Here is a 21,309-nt window from a genome sequence, read left to right on the forward strand (position 1 = left end):
GGGGGTAAAACGAGGAAGAGAGAAAAAGAGGCGCTTTTGCTACGTGCGATCGTCGCGGGGACCGCGACATTACTCTTCCTCCTGTCTTCCTGCCGCGCTCAACGAGGCTGTTGCGCGCGATTTAGCTTTTCTTATCTCTTCTTCGAGGATTACTCAACCATCTTGTCTCTCTTTATTTCTTCCCTCTCGTGGCCGAGCCTCCGTTGTATCCCGGCCAGAGCGTCGTAGCGATAATTGTGTTTGCCTTTAATTGAACAACACGTCATCGACGATCCGGCAACAATCGGCAAATCAATGTCGCTCAATTGGAGAAAGTACTTCGTATTTGTTGTTGATGACGAAAGAGAGAGAAAAAGAGAGGAGCGCGGCGTATCCTCGCGTAATTGCAATCTGCAGCTGTTATTCTTGCGACGAGTGATTTAATTCTTTCTTTTTTCATCCAAGAGGATCCATCGTTGGTCTATGGAAGGATAGTAGCCGAGTGCAACGACCCTCCGGTGTGAAATTGCATTTTGTAATGAAAGGATGTGTGTATGTACATTCCGCCCGCGCTGGCTTGTTGCGAAAGTCCGTTTTTCTCTTGCGATGATCCGATCACGATCACAATATGATCGAGTAAACGCGACACGCAGAGAGTCAATTAACTTAAGTAAGTGCGCGGTCACGCGTGCAATGCGCACTTCTGCTCAAATGAACGGATTTTGCTTGCGAAGTAAACATTCTTTTGCCCTTAGAGGACCCTCAGCTTGCCGGAACCGTCGAGTATCATGACAATTTTAGTACGCGAAACGAATACGGGCTATTGTTTGGCGGTTTACAGATATAATAGATCAGGATATGATTTTGTAAACAGTGCATTTCCGTTTACATATAATTATGGAAGACGATACTCGTTGGAGTTTTATATCTTTTACCGCCCTCTCTTCTCCCTTCCTTGTTCGTTCTCTTGAATTTTCTTAAAGTTTCGTAATCTTTATGCGCCTCTTATTATTTTATTTCTTCTTCATATTAGTTTTTCTTATGTTACCTTCTTCCTTTACTTATAGAGAGAGAAACACACTGAGAAAGAATTAAATTTTTATAAATATTTGCTTGAATATAATTCTAAGTACATATAAAATAAATTATTTAATACAAAATCAATAATTTGATTTAACTAATATTTTTTTTTTATTAAATAAACATTTATTACTGTAAGTAAATATTGACTTAATACCATTCAAGGAAATATTCATTCAGTGCATTTTTCAGGTAATCGTTTCTTGGTAAAAAAGAACTCGCTCTCTAAAAAAAATGCTTACTTATCTATCTCTCTTCTTTCTGTTCTCTTTTTTCTTTTTTCTAACCGAAGAATCAATCATATTTCACATATTTGTATATTACATAATCATTGACTATAATACATTAAATAATTGTTACATCAGAAGGCCCCCGTGTACAGTATTAAATTATTATACAAAGTCATTATTCATTTAATTAATTATGAATAATTAATATATATATATATATAATATAATGCTATTAAATAATTTAAAACTTTTCGCTTATTGCATTATCTCATAATCTCCTCGTTAATCTATTCTGTTATAACAAATTGAATATTATCACGATAATTTTCCATAAATATGTATATACTCGCATTACTTTAAAATGCAAAAGATGTAAGTGCGAATTTCAAAGCAGACCAATTGTTTACGTTGCCGAGGAAACTACTTTTTACGATCATGAATACATACCGATTGGAGATTGTCGTTGAATAAAAATACACCTTTCCGTGTTTGTGTTGTACAAGGACGATGAGGCAATGCGCACTTACACCTTTCTCGATCACGGTTGTATACGGACGATGCTACCCATGCATTGTTGTACACTTAATAAGATTTTAGTGGGCTGGCAGACCGGAAGAAAAACAGTTCGTGCTGCAAGAAGCATTTTTTAAATCTCTTTTGAACCGACTTATACGGCTCATCGATATTGTTGATTAACTTTTGGATCTCGACACTGCAGATATCGAGGCAGATATCCGCTAATCAAATTTGTCAAAAGTAGATTTTGTAAAATCTCTACTGCAAATTTTGTCGACAAAGTATCAGCATTACATGAATGTAACACCATTTCGGATATTGAACAATTAGGCTGACGGGTTATCACTTCGACGTGTAAATAACGTCAACGTTGAAGATGTTTACTTTTTTACACAAAGAAGACAAATAGCTTGCTACCTGGGATTTTACTAACGTAATATGAGACCCGATGTTTTTTTTTTTTACCTACACTGCTTGCAACCTTTATCTTTTCTCTTTTCTTCTCTGCGAAAGAAAAAGTAGAAAGGTGAACCGTATATGCAAAAGAAAGAAAGAGAGACGTTGAACTGAAAAGAACAGACCTATGATGGCAGCTTGATTGCAGAAACCGAGCTGAATCTACCATTTCGTAATCAAGCCATTTAAACACGATTTATGGCCCTTTAAATAATTACGAAATTAACTGAACGTCTGCTCGGTTTCTGCTAGCGATCTGCTGTCAGATTATGTCAGCAGACTCTGCTGGCAGAACACGAGCTTTATTAATGCGACCGCGATTAATGTCGATCAGCTGCTCGATCTGCTAGTCCATTGTTAACACTTTATTTATTACTTTATTAATTTTTTATACTTTTAACTATCTTCCGTAATGGAATTTCTACTTTTATACTTTGGCGAAAATAAAGGTTGAAGCGTGTAATCCGAATATAAGAGAAAATTAGCAGAAGTTTAAACGAAATTTCTATAGAGGAAGCAAAAATTGGGACATCGGAAGATTTGAAATACAGGGTGAGCCAACTCTAATTTTCAACTCCTATAGAGGCGTCCCAAAAGAACTTGGATAGATGCGCACTATTCATTTAAATTTATTATATTATATTGTTAATATTATACTAATCTCTTCAATTTGCAATGGTAGGGTTATTATTTTATTTTATTAATTTTATTAATAAAATAAATAAATACTTTACTTTTCTAGCATTATATATAACTGATTAATTTGACTAGTATTTCAAGATATATTTTTATAATCCAACGTATATCAATAAAAGAATCCTATTTTTGGACTGTATCCCCCCTTACGGAAAAAAACTTGTTTTTTTCCGTAACCACCATTGAAGTGACAACTATTGAATAATTAATGCACACTAGATTAGTGCACATTACTAGTGCATACTGTACCAATAGTATTAATTTACACTACTAGGATGAATTCCATCATAAGGGCCGATATTTCAAGGTTAACATATCTCGAAATTGATCAAGGAGTTAGGCCGTCCTAATTCAAAACGTAAAACGAGCGGAAATTCCGATGTCTTACTTTACGCTTATTCTGCCACTCTTCTTTTCAGTTTTATACAAAATGTACACTAATCAACATTTACATATAAACTCTGCTTTACAAAAAATAGCATTTTTGCATCATTTTGATATCCCGATGATGTCACGAATAAAAATCCTGCCGGTGAGCCAGCTATATTTTGATGTCACGATCTAATGCGTAAAAAATAATCACATATATGTTAATAACTTATTAATTGTTTATCCTTTTTTAATTTTAAGAATTAAAAAAAAATAAAGAAAAAATTGAACCGAGATTAACGTTAATTTTATATATATTAGCGAAACAGCCTAATTCGATCAGCTCTTGGGTATGTTCCGGATCTTTCTTCTCGCCAGGATACCTATAACATAATGACAGAAAAATACAACAGGTATATATTATTATTATTGTTCGAAATTTGGGAAACGGTCTTGGGCCTAAATCGAGTGACCAGCCACAATATTAGGATGCCAGAACGACGTAAAATCCAATAAGCCTACATTAGCATTCAGCAGAAAAAAAAAAAAAATACACAATAGAACAATGCGAAATGATATATGGACCAGTCGCACGTATGGAGTACGTATACAATTCACCGTTGAAATCATTCGCTCTTATATATTATGCACGTGTATCGTCGTTACGTACCATAAACCGCGATCATTAATAATTACCAGAAGTCACGTATACGAATAACATCAATTATAAACTCGTGTATAACATGGAACGTCGCGTCAAATTGCGGGTTACATTTCGCAATACTCTCGCATAGGCGCGCATATAGAGGCATATAGCGCAGCGCGAGGCGCGATCAAGCGGGATCGAAGCAACGTGCGCGAGAGAAAAAGGGGCTCTCTGTGGCGATTCGGAAGGAACGGAACGGAACCAACCGCACACACAAGAGCCCGCAAGAGCCAGAGCGCGGCCGGCGGCGCGGCGATGTGGCGCAAGAGAAGGGTAGTCAGGGTAGGGACGGGTAACGTCAGCATGTCGCGCCTCGCTATCGTACGTAGAATCACGGGCGAATCAAACATGGCGATTCGGTCGCTGTTTACGGCACGGGCATACGGTTACTAGTGCCGCGGTGGGTGGTGCCAGTACGCGAGAGTGACTCTTCGACGCCGGTGCGTGTTCCTGCCGTCGCGTATTAACGGCTCGCGGTACGTGTCGCGGGCATGGAGCTGCACGGGGCGGAAACGACGACGAGGAAAGCGTCGGGCGACGCCGACGATGGAGCATCATCGCACGACGCGAAGGGCGTAGAAGCTGGGCCAACGCCTGCGACGTCATCGCCACCGATCGCGGAGCGAGTCGCGCGATCTGCCGGCGGGAACGCGGAGCGGAACGTCGATTGCTCGAACGGAAGGAATGTAAGGCCCGGTCGATCAATAAGTTGGAGATAAGAAGATCAATATTTTTTAAATCGCCCTGACAAGCCTTGATTCACTTGTTTGTGATCGACGATTTTATTCAAATTTGTACAATTATGTATTTCAATCGTTAAAAATTGGCTCAATTTGATAAATCTGTCAAATATATTTAGCTTGTTTGCTACAATGAGCGCCTTCAACAGACTCAACAGTTATTATAAATGGAATGCTCACTGCTATATATTCTTCTATAACTAAACACCTGATTGGATGATAAAGTTACACCAGTGGCTGCATTCAGCAGTTCATTCAACAGTTGAGTGAGCGCTCACTATTATTCTTTTAGGTCTAATCAGAATTATCTAATCAATCTAGAAGAATACAACAATAACAGCGAACGCTCACTCATCTGTCGAGTCCACTAAAATGTACCTATTTGTGTACAGTATGGAAAACTGATCAGTGATAGGCCTTTTACAATATAAGCCATAAATCAGAAATTAAAAATTGACGACTGTGATTCGTCCATTTCTAGTTTATGACTTACAATTATGGCTTATTGTAGAAGGCCCATGAGACAGTCGTAAAAGAAACATTTTACGCTAAACGCGGCAATTGGTTCCTTCTCTTAGATCCAACGAAGAACCAATCATATTAAAAGAATCATTGAGCGCTCACTGATCACTTTTCTCTACTGAATGCAGCCATTAAGGTCATGGCACACAAAAAATTTAAGACAGTTAAGCTGAAAACACAATAGGCACAGGCAATACGCGTAGGCAACAGGGAATAACGAGCCGTCCAATCAGAGCTCTGAGATACAAGTTCGATATTATATCCCAGATCTCTGATTGGACGGATCATTATTTCCTGTTGCCTGTGCCTATTGTGTTTCCAGCTTTAAAACGTAAACTGTAAGGAAATCAACATTGTGGATTTGCTACTGCTTAAGTTACGGCCTTACGGCCTCTACTGTGATTGGTCAATTCGCTTACTGCTTACGTTTTACTGCCTTGTACAATATTCAATACTAAAGACCGTTAATGTAAGAACATAATTAATACAAATACGAAGCCTATAACAGTCTAACTTGGATCTTAATTACTAATATTATAAACTACCGCAGTACTACGAATTAAATTTATTAACAATACAATAATTAATTCAATAATTAATTGATCCTCTTTTTGGCATCTTATATCGATGTTAAACTATATTAAAATTTGAAAATAATAATTCTTCTAATTGCGAAAAATATTACCTCGGCTGGGAGTCGAACTTGGATCGCTTGCTTTACGCGTAAAGGTACTTTTTCATGCGCAGCACGCTGCAGCAGCAATTCGTTACTATTGGTTAAGAATTTTATGTAAGCTAGATGACGTACTTCCGGCGCAAATACATTTTGCCGCAGTTCGTTGAAGTTGAACCGAACGAACAGCAAGCAGCAAGCGGCAAAATCGAGAAAGCGTACAATATGTCCGTCGTTTTATTATAAAAATATTATTTATTGCAATAAATATTAGGAAAATAAACGAAAAATGGCTTCGGATAAGGTACGGATACATGTTTGTAAATTAGATCATTTTATACTTTACCACAAATTTGAAAAAGTAAAGTGTAAAGTATAAAATGATCTAATTTACAAACATTCGTACCTTATCCAAAGCCATTCTTCGTTAATTTTCCTAATATTTATTGCAATAAATAATATTGCCTCGATTTTGCCGCTTGCTGCTTGCTGTTCGTTCGGTTCAACTTCAACGAACTGCGGCAAAATGTATTTTGCGCCGGAAGTGCGTCATCTAGCTTACATAAAATTCTTAACCAATAGTAACGAATTGCTGCTGCAGCGTGCTGCGCATGAAAAAGCACCTTAAGTGTCCTAACCAATTACTGCCTTAAGTTTTTTGTATGCCATGGCCTATTCAAAACATTTAAACTTATTTATGAAGTATTGGTATAATAACAAAAAAATGTTGAATTTAGTACTGCACTATAAGTTAATAATTATTCAGATACTTCTATCGGAGATAAAAAAAATTTGTCAACAGTTGATAATGTCAATGCTCTTCAATTATCTTTGAGTCTTTGAGATCTTATGAGGTCTGTTCTTTTTAGCTAAAGTTCCACATGGATGATGTTTATTAATATTTCGGTGACTTATTTTATGCCTGTAAAAGAAATAATTATAAATGTAAAATTATTATATACAATTATTGTAATTAATATATCGAATTTATTTAATATTATGCTTTTGCTATTTTTGCAGTGTCCAAAATCACTTATAAACACCTGTGGAAGATTGGAGAGTGGTAGTGGCAGTGGTGATCAAGACGGTGGTCAGCATGAGGACGGAATAGACATTGCAGCGAAGAAGAGAAAGACTCGAAGAGGTAAACCCAAGCATAAGAAATTGAAACCATATTCGAAACAGTTATCTTATCAACAACAAATACGAAGCAAGTGTATTGGTATAATTGCTAAAACCAGTAGGCAACCACCAGCTTTATATAATACCACGCAATTCCTTATGGCCGATCACAGTGATTTGCCTGATCTTGAGCAAAAATTATCGGAAGCTGCGTCACTGGAAGTACCTGCTATGTTTCAAAAGCCACCGGCGCGTACTCGCGACTCAAGTTTCAGCGTAGATTCCGATGAGGATTACTTTTACTCATCCCCGGAGGATGAAGAAGAATTTTTAACGAAAGAATTTTCAACTGCGTACGAAGCTGTTCATGAGGAGCGATTGAGCACATTGACAAAAATGGAATTGATACAGGAATATAGACATTTAGAAGCTAAAATGGATTCGTTAACAAAACGACTACGTAATAAGACCATTCATCAAATGGAGGAAAGGGATTCGGAGAATAAAAATGTATCTGCTGCAGATGCCGAGGTAGCGAAGAAACTGAAGCTGTGTCAACAACGGATCGACGACTTACTGCAACAGAATGAGCAGCTAAGGCGAGAGAACGAGATGTTACGTACTGAAAAGAGATTGCGCGCGAGCAGCTCGGAATCTAGTGTCGACAGTGAAAGCGATAGCGACAGTTCTAGTAATAGTAATCAAAGTGGATGTAGTTGCTCTCTTTCGAGTCCAGTAACATCCCCTAAGCATACTTATAAATCTAGATTAGATAATAATATAAGAACAGATAACAAAAGCGATAGCTGCGATACTAGCCAAAGTGGAAGTCCCACAACATCTATAACACCTACTAATTTCTCTAACGGTCATGTAATTCTGAATGAAACCGGTAGTTTACCCACATAGATTTCGAAATTGTTCCTTTGTACGTATTGATATTATGTTCGATATTACAAAATTGTCAGAATAATGCAGGCTGCATCCATTCGATATATCTACAGATTTAAAAGAAGCAGATTTTTCAGTCAATTTTGTTGTCAGACAACATTTGATCTTTCTTCTAATATCTGCTAAAATCCTGTTAGGCTATCGTTTAATATCCCGTTACTATTTCCTGGTTCAATCTTCTTTCCCTTGAGGCTGTATGTATGTACAGTCACGTGGATACATATATGTGTAACAATATAAATATAAGATTAATATTCTATAGGAGAACTATTCGTATCTGTTTGTGCTATTTTGTTATCTGCTTGACAAAATATTTATCATACCTATCGTGTATTTGCTTCTATCTCCTGTACGTAGTATCGTACACATGGAATTTGTATTTTTCAGCCTGATTTATTTTTCTTTTTCGCGTACTGCCAATTACGAGAGTTATGTTTGCAAATAAAGGTCTACAGACCATCAACTAACGCAGACCTATGTACATATAAGCATGGGTAAAGTGAGAAGCAGGTTCTTTTAGACTCATTAGAAGTATTATATGTATAAAATGTGTAATATTATCAAATGTGATGACCTATATTGTAGGAGGTTAAAAATCTTTGTACAATTGTATAGTTTTTAGACAGTAAGACGAAATGTTAGTTTATGGTCTGAAATTGTAAGATACGCAAAAGTGTTTGTCGCATTTCCAATTTTTAATAAATTTTATGTTTTCCTCCTATATGGTACGTTTTAATTATAAACAATGATGTTAGGTTTTTTTTTTTAAGACTTACGCTATTTTCCCTTATTCCTAAATTTTTCCTTTATATACAGATATTTTTAGAAAAATTAAAAATATTTTCTTAATAAAAACATGAACAAACTTGTTAAATTGTATGGATTATAGGAACTTGTTCCAGTATAAAATCAAAATTGAGATCTTTGGTTTTTTTAATAGATTTTCATTCTGGCCTATATTCAGAATGCGCTAACATGCTATAGTTTATGTCACGTATACTATAGAATTTCAGAGATAAAAGCGCGCTTTTATCGATAAAAGTGCGTTCTTCTATATACATATCTAAAAAAAATCTACTAAAATGGAAACATATGCTGGATTCACACTGCATCCGATATGCGTCGTACGGCGAATCTGCAACTAATCAAAAAACAGGATTTTGATTCGCATCGATGATAGGATTTTTCTGATTGGTTGCAGAGTCGTACGACGCACATCGGATGCAGTGTGAATCCTACCATACTGTACTTTAAAATCTAATTTTTAGAATTAGAAAAAGATGAAGAGCAAATTGAACCGAGATTATAGTTAATCCGCATTGGTGGAAATGGGCATAAGGGCTTTTTCACCAACCTCGGTTAAGTCTAACCGATAATTCCAATGGAATTATCCAATCGCATTTGTCTTTGACCAGAATGAACCAATCACGGTTCACACTTAACCGTCGGTTAGACTAGAGTCCCTATAATAAAGAGTCTGGCCAAGTCATTTTTAATTCTATTGGTGCTGACAAAATATGGCGGAACCAATAAGATGCCTCAAATATGTTCTTTACGCGCGCTATTATTCAATTGACGGGAATGGTATAATAAAAGAATAAACTTATTTTTATTAGTATGGAAAATTCCTCATTGAAAATCCTTTTTTGGTACTATTAAAGCAATAAGGCACGCAGCCGGGCATTTTCTATAAAATTTGTTAGTTATAATGCACATTTTGAATAGATACAATTTTAAAGGTTAGAAATCAATTTTTATGTCAGCATGTATAATTTGTTTTCTATTATACTGGGATTGAACTCGAGTCTACAGTACAGAACATGTACTAAGGCTGCGGTCGAGTTGTCACTACGAATGCTTTGAAGCGTTTCTTGATTGGTCAGTTTGTATAACTCTTTCTTTTGATTGGTCAATCAAACGCTTCAAAGCATTCGTAGTGGCAACTCGATCGCAGCCTAAGAGAAATGAAAGCTGTGTTCATAAGATGGGCAACAAAAGATGAGACACTGCCATCTGGCGGTGGAGTGCGTACTAAAGTGAACTGTAGGGAGGGGGGACGAGAATTTAAATCTTTTCAATATTAAATGCGTTCCGTTACTCACTGCGAGTACTAAAAATTTATAGTATACGTAAACTATAGATTCAATACTCGCAGTAAATAACGAAATGCAATTAGAGTTTGAAATAGCAATTAAGTGATGTACATACTACATACATAAACTTATTACAGCAGTTACTACGGCGTCGTCACGTCGCAATAACGCGCGTCATGAGAACCCTTAGTCGTCAAAAGGTGCAAAATGACGAACAATCGAGACGAGCTCACGCATCTGTGTGATGCACAGTCAAAGTCGGCAACACTTTCAAAAATATACAATGGAAAGCACCCGAGCTGAAACGCGTCCGTAAAGGTGCTTTTTCATATGCAGCACGCTGCAGCAGCAATTCGTTACTATTGGTTAAGAATTTTATGTAAGCTAGATGACACACTTCCGGCGCAAAATACATTTTGCCGCAGTTTGTTGAAGTTGAACCGAACGAACAGCAAGCAGCAAGCGGCAAAATCGAGAAAGCGTACAATATGTCCGTCGTTTCATTATAAAAATATTATTTATTGCAATAAATATTAGGAAAATAAACGAAAAATGGCTTCGGATAAGGTACGGATACATGTTTGTAAATTAGATCATTTTATACTTTACCACAAATTTAAGAGTAAAGTGTAAAGTATAAAATGATCTAATTTACAAACATTCGTACCTTATCCGAAGCTATTCTTCGTTTATTTTCCTAATATTTATTGCAATAAATAATATTGCCTCGATTTTGCCGCTTGCTGCTTGCTGTTCGTTCGGTTCAACTTCAACGAACTGCGGCAAAATGTATTTTGCGCCGGAAGTGCGTCATCTAGCTTACATAAAATTCTTAACCAATAGTAACAAATTGCTGCTGCAGCGTGCTGCGCATGAAAAAGCACCTTAACGGTCGGATGATTCGTCGAAACTGACGTTTATTATTGGTGGAAATGACGTAGTGTCATGTGCCATTTTCTAATTGGTCACTTCAATTCCCACTTTCGAGTGTCCCTACTTTTTCTGTGTTACTGGAAATCACAATACTAGTTTCACTCCCGTTGGTCTACAGATCGCGAGTCAATCGCACTGAGCACTGTGACTCGACGCCACACATTGAAATACGGTTAGTATATTATACATTCTACTATTAATATGTATATTTAAAAAAAAAATTTACTAATTGCGCGCGCGGTGGACGCATAATTGTAAATCGTACAAATTATATAACAATTGATTTATATTACAGAGAGCTAGAAAAACGTATTGAAAAAGATGTAAAAATTTTAAATGAGATATATATGAAAGAAGGAAGCACAAGTCCCCACATATCGTTAATTCATACAGGGCACGCATGTTCGTCTCCTCAAGTTTTTCTAATGGCTTTAATAAATCCCTGGGGGTCGATTCTGTATCTCGAAACAAAGTGAAAATTACAAAAGTGAGCAAATTTACTAGGTATTAGCTAATGAAATTATAAATGTTCTAGTAAATTCGCTCACATTTGCAATTTTCACCTTGTTTTAAGATACAGAATCAATCCCCTCTGGGCAGCGATCATGTAATTTCCAGTGGAACTTTTCACTTTTCACTTACAATTAGTGATTTCACGCTAACTTTTCCACGAATCACAATGCGATTATATAACTAAATGAGCGGAAAGTGAAATTACCAAAAATGAGAAATAACCTCTTATTTATCTTGTAAATTACTGATAGATATTAAACGGATAAAGCAATAAAACTAAAAACTATTAATAAATATAATATCGATGTATATATTATGAGTAACGTGATAATAATGAAATGTAAATGTTTATCATTTATACTTATAGAAATCTATATAATCTTAGAAATATCATCCCAAGGAGAACAAGCAATCAAAATAATGTCAATTTGACATTATTTTGATTGTTTTGTTTTCCTTGCGGGATCATAACTTTAGAAACTAGAAACGTTTCTTGCATCTCAATGTTCTAGTTTCTTCGAGTCACTAAACTTTCACCTTTCCGCCAGCAAATTTGGTGGCGGAAAAATTCACGTGAAAAGTTTCACGTTTCAACGTTTCGCCGAGTTCTATGATCATAAGTTCACGTGAAATCTTTCACTTTTCGCCTTGCCGCTTTAGGGGAAAAGTTACATGATCGCTGCCCAGAAGATTCCATTCCTGAAGAACATGTTTTAAAAACGGATGCGACCGTTAAAGATTTTCGATTTGTTAGTTTACTTGATGACCAAGAAGACTAGAACCTGCTAGAACGCCTAGAACCAGGAGAGTCAACCAGAGTGGTGGGGGTAAGTCAAAAAACGTCCGCGGTTATTCACACAATGCGCAGTGGCATTGCACATTGTGTGAAAGTTTGCGCATCCACGCATCGGTTATAACCGAGAAGTTCCAATGAATCAGACAACATATTAAATCAGATTTTTACGTACCTCACAAAATTTGAATACTGTTCTTCGATTTTCTTTATCTTGAGGATTGAAACCATTTTTTACACCGTTTTATCTTCAGTTCTTCTTGAGTCGAAAATTCAATCAAACAGAAACAAGGTTTGTCTGACATGCGCAGTCACGAATTGAAAACGACTATCAGAGCGACAGAGAGGACTAATGAAGCGCAAGAGTGGGGGAAGTTATCCGCCCTCACTTTTTGCCTCGTCCCCTCTACCGCTATTGGCACCGAGTTGACTCTCCTGGTTCTAGTCAGTTCTAGTCTTCTTGTTGATGGATGATGACTGCAATCAGTTTTGGCCATAAGCGTGCCATCCTCGTGATTTACATATATGTGTGTTAGTGAGTCTGTGAATCGGTGTATCAAGCTGCTTACTAGTGTTCGTAGCAAAAAGATTAGTCCCGTTCGGGCAGCTATCAGGAATGCACGCGCGATTTTCCGTTCTTTCCGGCGTAGCCAAACTCAGATTATAGGAACTCCACAGTAATCTGCACGTGTTGGGTCCTCCGCTTTGCACAGCAGTCTATTACAGTCTATTACTTATATTATTAGTTTTACATTTTTAATAGAGAATTTTATTTGGGACGTGATCTGACCGTACCGACCTCCTACTTACTGTTTGGAAGCGGGAATCATTAATTCAAGAAGAAGAAGATAATACTAAATGTAATCGGTATGACAAATTTCCAAACCTGAATAGTCGTCAACTTTAACGCTTAATATCTCGGTTCGTAGGGCAGAGCGACACTCTTTTTTTTGCCAGATTCTTTCATTTCGTCCAAAAACGCGTCGAATCAGCCTAATTTCATTAAAATCGGTGAGGTCGGAGCTTATATCTTCATAATCGACGAATATCAAATGTTAATTTTTATCACATTATCTGTTTGTCGTTAAAAATAAACATCAAGTGTCATTATGAAAAAGTTTTTTTCTATTGCTTCTGCACCCTGGACGCTGCACGGTAAAATGTGATGCGGCCGTTTGCCATGTTTTGCCACGTGGCAAGCGTTTCCGCGTCCAGTGTGCTGGAGCCATTAGTCATTGGCCAATGGCTGCGTTCAGCAGACTCAACAGTTTCGCAACCGTTTTATGATTCATCTCGCCGATTGGATTATACTTTTAGATCTAAAGGAATAGTCCTATCTCAGCAAAGAATCATAAAACTGTTGAGCTGTTGAACGCAACTATTAATGGTCACGTTCAGGGGGGTCGATTCTGTATCTCGAAACAAAGTGAAAATTTCAAAAGTGAGCAAATTTACTAGGTATTTAGGGAGAGGTAATTAGGGAGAGGGGACATTCAGATTATATATATATATTAATAGAACGTTATTTCCTACTTTGGAGAAATATTGCGAAGAATATCACTACGTCGACTCGCCATCAGAGGTCTATCGATATTCGCAAATTCTCGCAAGTGCTAAGACACGCGTATATCTCTTTATATAGAATCTCGATTTAATAACTTATCAAGGCGTATAAGGTAGGCTTCCACTACAATACCTTACTGATGAGTCCAGTAGTGGAAACCGGAACGAAACGCCAAACACATTACGTGATATTCTTCGCAATATATAATATTAGAATAAATTATTAGATTTAGATTTTAAATTGTAACTTGACTCTTATTCGCCCTATTTAACGTGTTAATTATTATTACTAGGTATTGACCAATGAAATTATAAATGTTCTAGTAAATTCGCTCACATTTGCAATTTTCACCTTATTTCAAGATACAGAATCAATCCCCTGTGTTCAGCAGATTCAATTGTGTGGAGCGGATCTGTGAGCGCTCCCTATTGGTGTATTCTTTTAGATCATCCAATAGCAGAATTTCGAACGAACGTTCACGGATCCGTTCCGCAACAGTCGAGTCTGCTGAACGTGACCAATGATGTTCATCGATTCTCCATACATTGTAAAGGGGTCTGCAGTATTTGAAGTGTGACCAACTTCATGGCGCGATAAATTGAAAAACTGGAGCAGCAGAGCGCGGAGCGCTTGGAGTTGAGATCTGTGGTTATTAAAAAGTGTTTGCAGCTTTTAGGCCATATATTATGAAAGCAATGTCTCATCATTACGTAGTGACGGCACATAAACCAACGGCTGTCACTTCGTGCGTGACTGGTAAGTGATTAAATTCTTAAATTTGCACGGCGAAAGCTTTATCACTATATAATTACTTTGTGCTTTCCCAAGGTAATTTCACTTCACCCACGGATTTGAATCTGATATTAGCCAAAAATGTACGATTGGAGATATACCTTGTGACACCGGAAGGCCTACGGCCTTTGAAGGAAGTCGGGATCTATGGCAAGATTAGCGTCATAAAATTCTTCAGACCACCGGTAAGGTTAGCTCCATGCTAACGTCTGTTTCCTTAGAAAGCCATGTTTACACTTGTAATGACTGGCAGTTATGTTTGCCGTTTGCTAATAAATTATAAAGAAAAGTATTGTTTATATACATATACAATGTCTAGTGACTACATAAATTACTTTTGATGTACACAACACATACATTCGTATACACATGTACGTATGTGTATATAAATTTGTACGTTTAGTATATTAATTATACTAAATACATTTTATCTCTCGTTTCTGTTTAACGTTAGCAAATAACAAGCAAATATAATGATTCGTTGTATTATGCTATGTTTTTATTGAAAAATATCGTATGTATATAAAACATACATTATAAATAAGTCTTTTCTTAAGTTGTTGTTAAAGTGTTATTAGTAAAAAATATGAAAAATCTATGAAAACTTGTATAAATATTGTATGGCTGAGATATTATATGAAGGATTATATTAAATATAGATTTAATTGAGAGAGATTAAATTGCACAGTGATACTTAAAACAAATTTTTTGATAAAATATATTTTTTGACAGCATGAGAAAAAAGATCTTCTATTTTTGTTAACAACACGTTATAATGCCATGATCTTGGAATGCATTGGTGAGGGAGAAGATATAGAAATTATAACGAGAGCTCATGGGAATGTAGCGGATCGCATTGGGAAGGCTTCCGAGACTGGAATTAAAGCTGTTATTGATCCAAAAGCACGAGTAATTGGTCTTAGATTGTATGATGGCCTCTTTAAAATTATACCTTTGGACAAAGATAATCCGGAATTGAAAGCGTCTTCAATCCGTATGGATGAACAGCAAGTACAGGATGTCAATTTTCTCCATGGATGCGCTAATCCTACCTTAATTCTCATTCATCAAGATATCAATGGTAGACACGTAAAAACACACGAAATTAACTTGAGAGATAAAGAATTTGCCAAGATACCATGGAGGCAGGATAATGTAGAGCGAGAGGCTATGATGGTCATTCCTGTACCTTCGCCTATTTGTGGTGCAATTATAATAGGACAGGAAAGTATTCTGTATCACGATGGTGCCACATATGTTGCAGTGGTGCCTCCAATTATAAAGCAGAGCACTATTACTTGCTACGCCAAGGTAGATAATCAGGGATTGAGGTATCTATTGGGAGATATGGCTGGTCATTTATTCATGTTATTTTTGGAGCAAGAAAAGAAGCCTGATGGATCGCAAGTGGTAAAAGATTTGAAAGTCGAGTTGTTAGGAGAAATCAGTATACCCGAATGTATAACTTATTTGGATAATGGAGTAATATATGTTGGTAGCCGCTTAGGTGATTCTCAATTGATCAAATTAATTACAAAGGCAGATGAAAATGGATCCTATTGTGTACCTATGGAGACATTCACTAATCTGGCGCCTATTGTCGATATGGCTGTAGTAGATCTGGAAAGACAAGGCCAAGGGCAAATGGTTACATGCTCGGGTGCTTTTAAAGAAGGTTCTCTAAGGATTATTAGAAACGGCATAGGTATACAAGAACATGCAAGTATGGATCTACCAGGGATTAAAGGTATGTGGGCTTTAAAGGTTGGAGGTTCACATTTTGATAACACATTAGTATTGTCATTTGTCGGGCAGACTAGGATCTTAACTTTAAATGGCGAAGAAGTCGAAGAAACGGATATCCCAGGTTTTGTAGCGGATGAGCAAACGTTTCACACGGGTAATGTTACCGACGATTTATTTATCCAAATAACTTCGACTTCTGTTAGACTAATCTCGTACGAGAGTAAAATAGTAATTTCTGAGTGGGAGCCACAAAACAAAAGGACTATCAGTGTGGTAGCCTGTAACGGCATGCAAGTCCTTTGTGCAACAGGAAATGATCTGTTCTATATCGAGATCGTATGCAATCAGATTGTATCCAAAGGATTTGTTACCTTGCAACATGAAGTAGCATGCTTGGATATCTCCCCCTTAGATGGCAACGAAGCCAAGATTGCTGCTGTTGGACTTTGGACAGACATATCTGTTCGAATCTTAACTCTGCCCAATCTAGAGGAGATCAATAAAGAGCTTCTTGGAGGCGAGATTATACCCAGATCCATCTTGATGACCTGCTTCGAGGGTAACACATACTTACTTTGCGCGCTAGGTGACGGCAGCATGTACTATTTTATTCTACATCGACAAAGCGGTATGCTCTCGGACAAAAAGAAGGTCACCTTAGGCACTCAACCTACTGTTCTCAGGACTTTTCGATCACTCTCTACGACGAATGTATTTGCATGTTCGGATAGACCCACTGTTATATATTCTTCAAATCACAAGCTTGTCTTCAGCAATGTCAATCTCAAAGAAGTAAATCACATGTGCTCTCTGAATGCAGAATCTTACCCTGATAGTCTTGCATTGGCAACTGACAGCACCGTTACTATTGGTACAATTGACGAGATTCAAAAATTGCACATTAGAACGGTTCCACTTGGGGAATCTCCAAGAAGGATCGCTTATCAAGAAAGTTCGCAGACCTTTGGCGTGATTACCATGCGTGTCGACGTACAGGAGAGCAGTGGCGCGAGCATCGTCAGGCATTCTGCGTCTACTCAGGCGGCGTCCACATCCAGTAGCAGCCACGTTGTTTCACACAATAAACCCAGTGGACACACAGCCAGTGAGATTGGCCAAGAGATTGAAGTTCATAATCTTCTCATTATTGATCAACATACATTCGAAGTTCTTCACGCGCACACGCTGATGGCCACCGAATATGCATTATCATTGATATCAACAAGACTGGGCGAGGATCCGACTTCTTATTTCGTGGTCGGGACCGCGTTTATAAATCCCGATGAGACTGAGCCCAAAATGGGCAGGATACTGCTATATCATTGGAGCGAGGGAAAATTCACGCAGGTTGCAGAAAAGGAGATCAAGGGTTCGTGTTATTCCTTGGTTGAATTTAATGGTAAACTCTTGGCGAGCATCAACAGTACTGTAAGATTGTTTGAATGGACTGCGGAAAAGGAACTCAGATTAGAATGCAGTCACTTTAACAATATCATAGCCTTATATTTAAAAACCAAAGGCGACTTTGTCCTTGTGGGAGATCTGATGAGATCTCTTACGTTGCTTCAATATAAAACTATGGAGGGCAGTTTTGAGGAAATAGCTAGAGACTACAATCCCAATTGGATGACTTCTATCGAGATATTAGATGATGATACTTTCCTGGGCTCTGAAAATTGCTTCAATCTCTTTGTATGTCAAAAGGATAGGTATGTTTACAATAACATTATAAATTTTGTATGTTTTTATTGTGATCGAAACGAGTTCTGTTGACAGCTTTTATGTTTTTACATTTGCAACCTTTAATTTTCTTTTTATAAACATTTTTTTTTAGAAATCGTTCATTAATTAATGTCGATCGCTTTTATAGAGAACCATATGTCATCTCTTGATATGATTTTAATAAAGCAATTTTAAATATCGACAATTGTTCTTTCTAGCGCTGCAACGTCCGAAGATGAAAGACAACAAATGCAGGAAGTAGGTCAATTTCATCTGGGTGATATGGTCAATGTTTTCCGGCATGGTTCGTTGGTGATGCAAAATTTGGGAGAATCAAGTACGCCGACTCTAGGTTGTGTATTATTCGGCACTGTAAGCGGTGCGATCGGTCTGGTGACGCAAATACCATTTACATTTTACGAATTCCTGCGTAATATGGAGGACAGATTAAACAGCGTGATAAAAAGCGTGGGCAAGATAGAGCACAACTTCTGGAGAAGTTTTAATACGGAATTGAAGATTGAGCAGTGCGAAGGATTTATAGATGGTGACCTGATAGAAAGTTTCCTCGATTTGAACCACGACAAAATGGCAGAAGTCGCATTGGGTCTTATGGTAATTTAATTATGTATTCTTTTATCGAGAATAGCGACCTGAAGTGATTTTTACATCAGCAGAGAGAAAATAGAGCCAATTATAGTATTTTTTTTTTACTAATAAACAATTCATACTTATTAATTTTATTTTTTTTATTAAACAAATACTTTTTTCTATTTATTAAAAGTAAATCTATACATATTAAATATAATAATTTTAAGTACTAAAATATAAATCGTAGAACAATTAATAATATATGTAATTAATGATAGTGACTTTTAATTGTAGTGTAAAAATCATTCTAGGTAATCATTACGCAAAAAAAATAAGTGAACTATATTTCTGAATGATGCATAGCATATGTATATGAATATACATATGTATGATTTATGTATAATATATACATCTGAGCATACTGAATTAATTTTTCTAAATGTCTTAATGTGCTATTTCTCCGTAGATTGACGATGGTAGTGGCATGAAGAAAGAAGCTACGGTAGACGATCTTGTAAAAATAGTGGAGGATCTTACAAGGATACATTAAATGTCATATATAAGTAAACAATATTTTAAATTCATTGAATGTATCTATAAGAATATTAGAAAATATACATAGAAAAGATTTTCAAATAATGATTTAAGCAGGAGCGAATGTTTATACGATTACTTTTGTTATCACTGATGCATGAAAAGAACGACATAAATTTTCTCTTATTTTACAGTCTTTAGCACTTGTAACGATTTTGTGAGAAATTATTTTTGCATTTGTGCGTTAACACCCGTTGCAGTATTTTTTTAGAATCGATTGTATAACATAGAAGTAATATTTGTTTAACATTCGTTAAAATGAATTATTTTCAAAGAATGCTCGAAGATTTTTGTAGCGTAATATCTTTGTATCTTTGTAAGATCGAGAGTGTAAATAAAAATAAATGCATTTTAAGGTAACGTTCTCTCTCGTACGACAATTCATTAGTCTATTTATTAGCCTTGAGCGTAGCCTGTAGCGTTTCCGGATCGAATAGCCAGCTGCGTAAACTCTCTATCCCTTGACCCGTCATACCGCTAGTTTCCAGCACAGTGATCTTCTGTGTCACCTCCTTTTGTAGACGCGCGTATTGTAACATGAGTAAAGCTTCGTTTCTCATCTGACGATACGAAACATCCATCTTGTTTAAAATAAGTGCTATTTTCACATTCCGTAATCTCGGTTCCACGAGGAAAGAATAAAGTAGTACACCTGCAGCACTTATTTGACAAAGATTACTGGTATCCACTACATAAATGATTTTATGAATCTGATAACGATAAAAAAAAAAGAAATCTAATAACTGCAAGTATATCACATATTTATTAAGATGTGATTTTGTTTGTTTTTTTTTTTACATATAGTAAGTACCTTATCAAAATAATGTTTCCATATCGGTGCCATATTACCACCAATTTCTTTAATTACCATATCGAATTCGCCAGTATCATTTTTTACAGTATATATATTTATTCCGTTAGTAGGCACAGTATGAGTCGCGTCGTCGATTTCGTCTCCTTGAAGACTTTTCATCAAAAGAGTTTTGCCTGATTTGAATGGTCCAAGGCAGAGACACATTTCCTTTTGTATTAAAAATTTTTAAATACAAATTATTAATTTTATATTAAGACGCGTTTATGAATTGTCTAATTATAACAGACGTTTACAGTTCTCTTGAGACTTACAAAGGACAATGGATTAATATTGATTTAACAGATCCGTTGCCAGAAGGTCATATCTCTAGCAACAAATCAAGATGTGCGGTTGCAAAACTTATTTTAAATCAATAATTAAAAATGTTTTAATTTGAATTTTCTCTTTAAATGATACTGTCAAAAGGTAAACATAGTAAAACTTCTAATAATCAAAAGATACTATATCTCGAATGTCAAGTGTTGAACGTTTCTATTTATACATACACACACGCACGCACACAACAAACACACAAAATATAGAAAAGGAATATCTAAATTTAAAAACAATGTGTGTATTTTATATATATATACATATAATACGTATTTTGTTTTTAAATTTTGGTTTTTCTTTCCTATTTTATGATTGCAATACTTGGTTGAAGATACACAATTCTATCATAGCCTATGACTTTTCGAAAATAGTACAGCATAAAACAAATTTTTGTATATATACGTATATATATCGCGTGCGCGCATAAACGAGTGAATGTATATAAGTGTAGACGTATAAATTTATTACATTTAAATTTACCATTTGAACGTGTGTATGCATATACACACATACACACACCATGTATGTAAATACCATTTTTCCAAATACGAGAAATATATATAACAAATACTCTTACGATTTTGTGTTTATTGCAAGTTTTAATAAAATTAAAAATTTGCTTTTTCTATGATAATTATAATTTAAAAAAAATCTAAAATTTATCTACATTGTTCTATTTGGAAATTTTGCACAAAAGAATTAATGATGTCTCATCACATTATTTAAATATTTTGGCAGTAAT

At 36.1% G+C, this 21,309-nt stretch overlaps 3 protein-coding genes across 4 annotated transcripts; 2 read left to right on the plus strand and 1 right to left on the minus strand.

Moving 5' to 3' along the window:
• The first annotated feature begins 4,358 nt into the window (after window positions 1–4,358).
• Window positions 4,359–8,100, plus strand: LOC108780618 (protein HEXIM). The gene is made up of 2 exons (XM_018548383.1): window positions 4,359–4,718; window positions 6,988–8,100. The coding sequence occupies exons 1-2, from the start codon at window positions 4,524–4,526 to the stop codon at window positions 7,996–7,998; spliced, it is 1,206 nt and encodes a 401-aa protein (XP_018403885.1). The 5' UTR covers window positions 4,359–4,523; the 3' UTR covers window positions 7,999–8,100.
• Window positions 8,101–11,183: 3,083 nt separating this feature from the next.
• On the plus strand, window positions 11,184–19,399 carry pic (DNA damage-binding protein pic). Of its 2 annotated transcripts, XM_018548348.1 has the most exons (6): window positions 11,184–11,238; window positions 14,490–14,692; window positions 14,765–14,913; window positions 15,461–18,183; window positions 18,415–18,811; window positions 19,254–19,399. In XM_018548348.1, exons 2-6 carry the CDS (start codon window positions 14,623–14,625, stop codon window positions 19,335–19,337), a joined length of 3,423 nt encoding a protein of 1,140 aa, XP_018403850.1. In that variant the 5' UTR covers window positions 11,184–11,238; window positions 14,490–14,622; the 3' UTR covers window positions 19,338–19,399. The 2 variants fall into 2 exon arrangements, with proteins under 2 accessions (XP_018403850.1, XP_018403849.1); XM_018548347.1 differs by lacking the exon at window positions 11,184–11,238 and having other exon boundaries at window positions 14,428–14,692.
• Window positions 19,400–19,765: 366 nt separating this feature from the next.
• On the minus strand, window positions 19,766–20,686 carry LOC108780651 (ADP-ribosylation factor-like protein 16). The gene is made up of 2 exons (XM_018548425.1): window positions 20,193–20,686; window positions 19,766–20,091 (listed from the first exon to the last, which is right to left on the minus strand). The coding sequence occupies exons 1-2, from the start codon at window positions 20,397–20,399 to the stop codon at window positions 19,771–19,773; spliced, it is 528 nt and encodes a 175-aa protein (XP_018403927.1). The 5' UTR covers window positions 20,400–20,686; the 3' UTR covers window positions 19,766–19,770.
• Between the last annotated feature and the right edge of the window lie 623 nt (window positions 20,687–21,309).

Source organism: Cyphomyrmex costatus, unplaced genomic scaffold (genome assembly GCF_001594065.2).
Source record: "Cyphomyrmex costatus isolate MS0001 unplaced genomic scaffold, Ccosl1.0 scaffold72, whole genome shotgun sequence".
Classification (NCBI taxonomy): Eukaryota; Metazoa; Arthropoda; class Insecta; order Hymenoptera; family Formicidae; genus Cyphomyrmex; species Cyphomyrmex costatus.

What these genes read in the sequence shown, in the direction of transcription:
- LOC108780651 (XM_018548425.1), bottom strand. Translation starts at nt 20,399, where the DNA reads ATGTGTCTCTGCCTTGGACCATTCAAATCAGGCAAAACTCTTTTGATG. An exon ending in GGAAACATTATTTTGATAAG is followed by an intron (nt 20,092 to 20,192) that starts GTACTTACTATA and finishes TATCGTTATCAG; the next exon opens with ATTCATAAAATCATTTATGT.
- LOC108780618 (XM_018548383.1), top strand. Translation starts at nt 4,524, where the DNA reads ATGGAGCTGCACGGGGCGGAAACGACGACGAGGAAAGCGTCGGGCGAC. An exon ending in ATTGCTCGAACGGAAGGAAT is followed by an intron (nt 4,719 to 6,987) that starts GTAAGGCCCGGT and finishes CTATTTTTGCAG; the next exon opens with TGTCCAAAATCACTTATAAA.
- pic (XM_018548348.1), top strand. Translation starts at nt 14,623, where the DNA reads ATGAAAGCAATGTCTCATCATTACGTAGTGACGGCACATAAACCAACG. An exon ending in TGTCACTTCGTGCGTGACTG is followed by an intron (nt 14,693 to 14,764) that starts GTAAGTGATTAA and finishes TGCTTTCCCAAG; the next exon opens with GTAATTTCACTTCACCCACG. An exon ending in TTTGTATGTCAAAAGGATAG is followed by an intron (nt 18,184 to 18,414) that starts GTATGTTTACAA and finishes TGTTCTTTCTAG; the next exon opens with CGCTGCAACGTCCGAAGATG.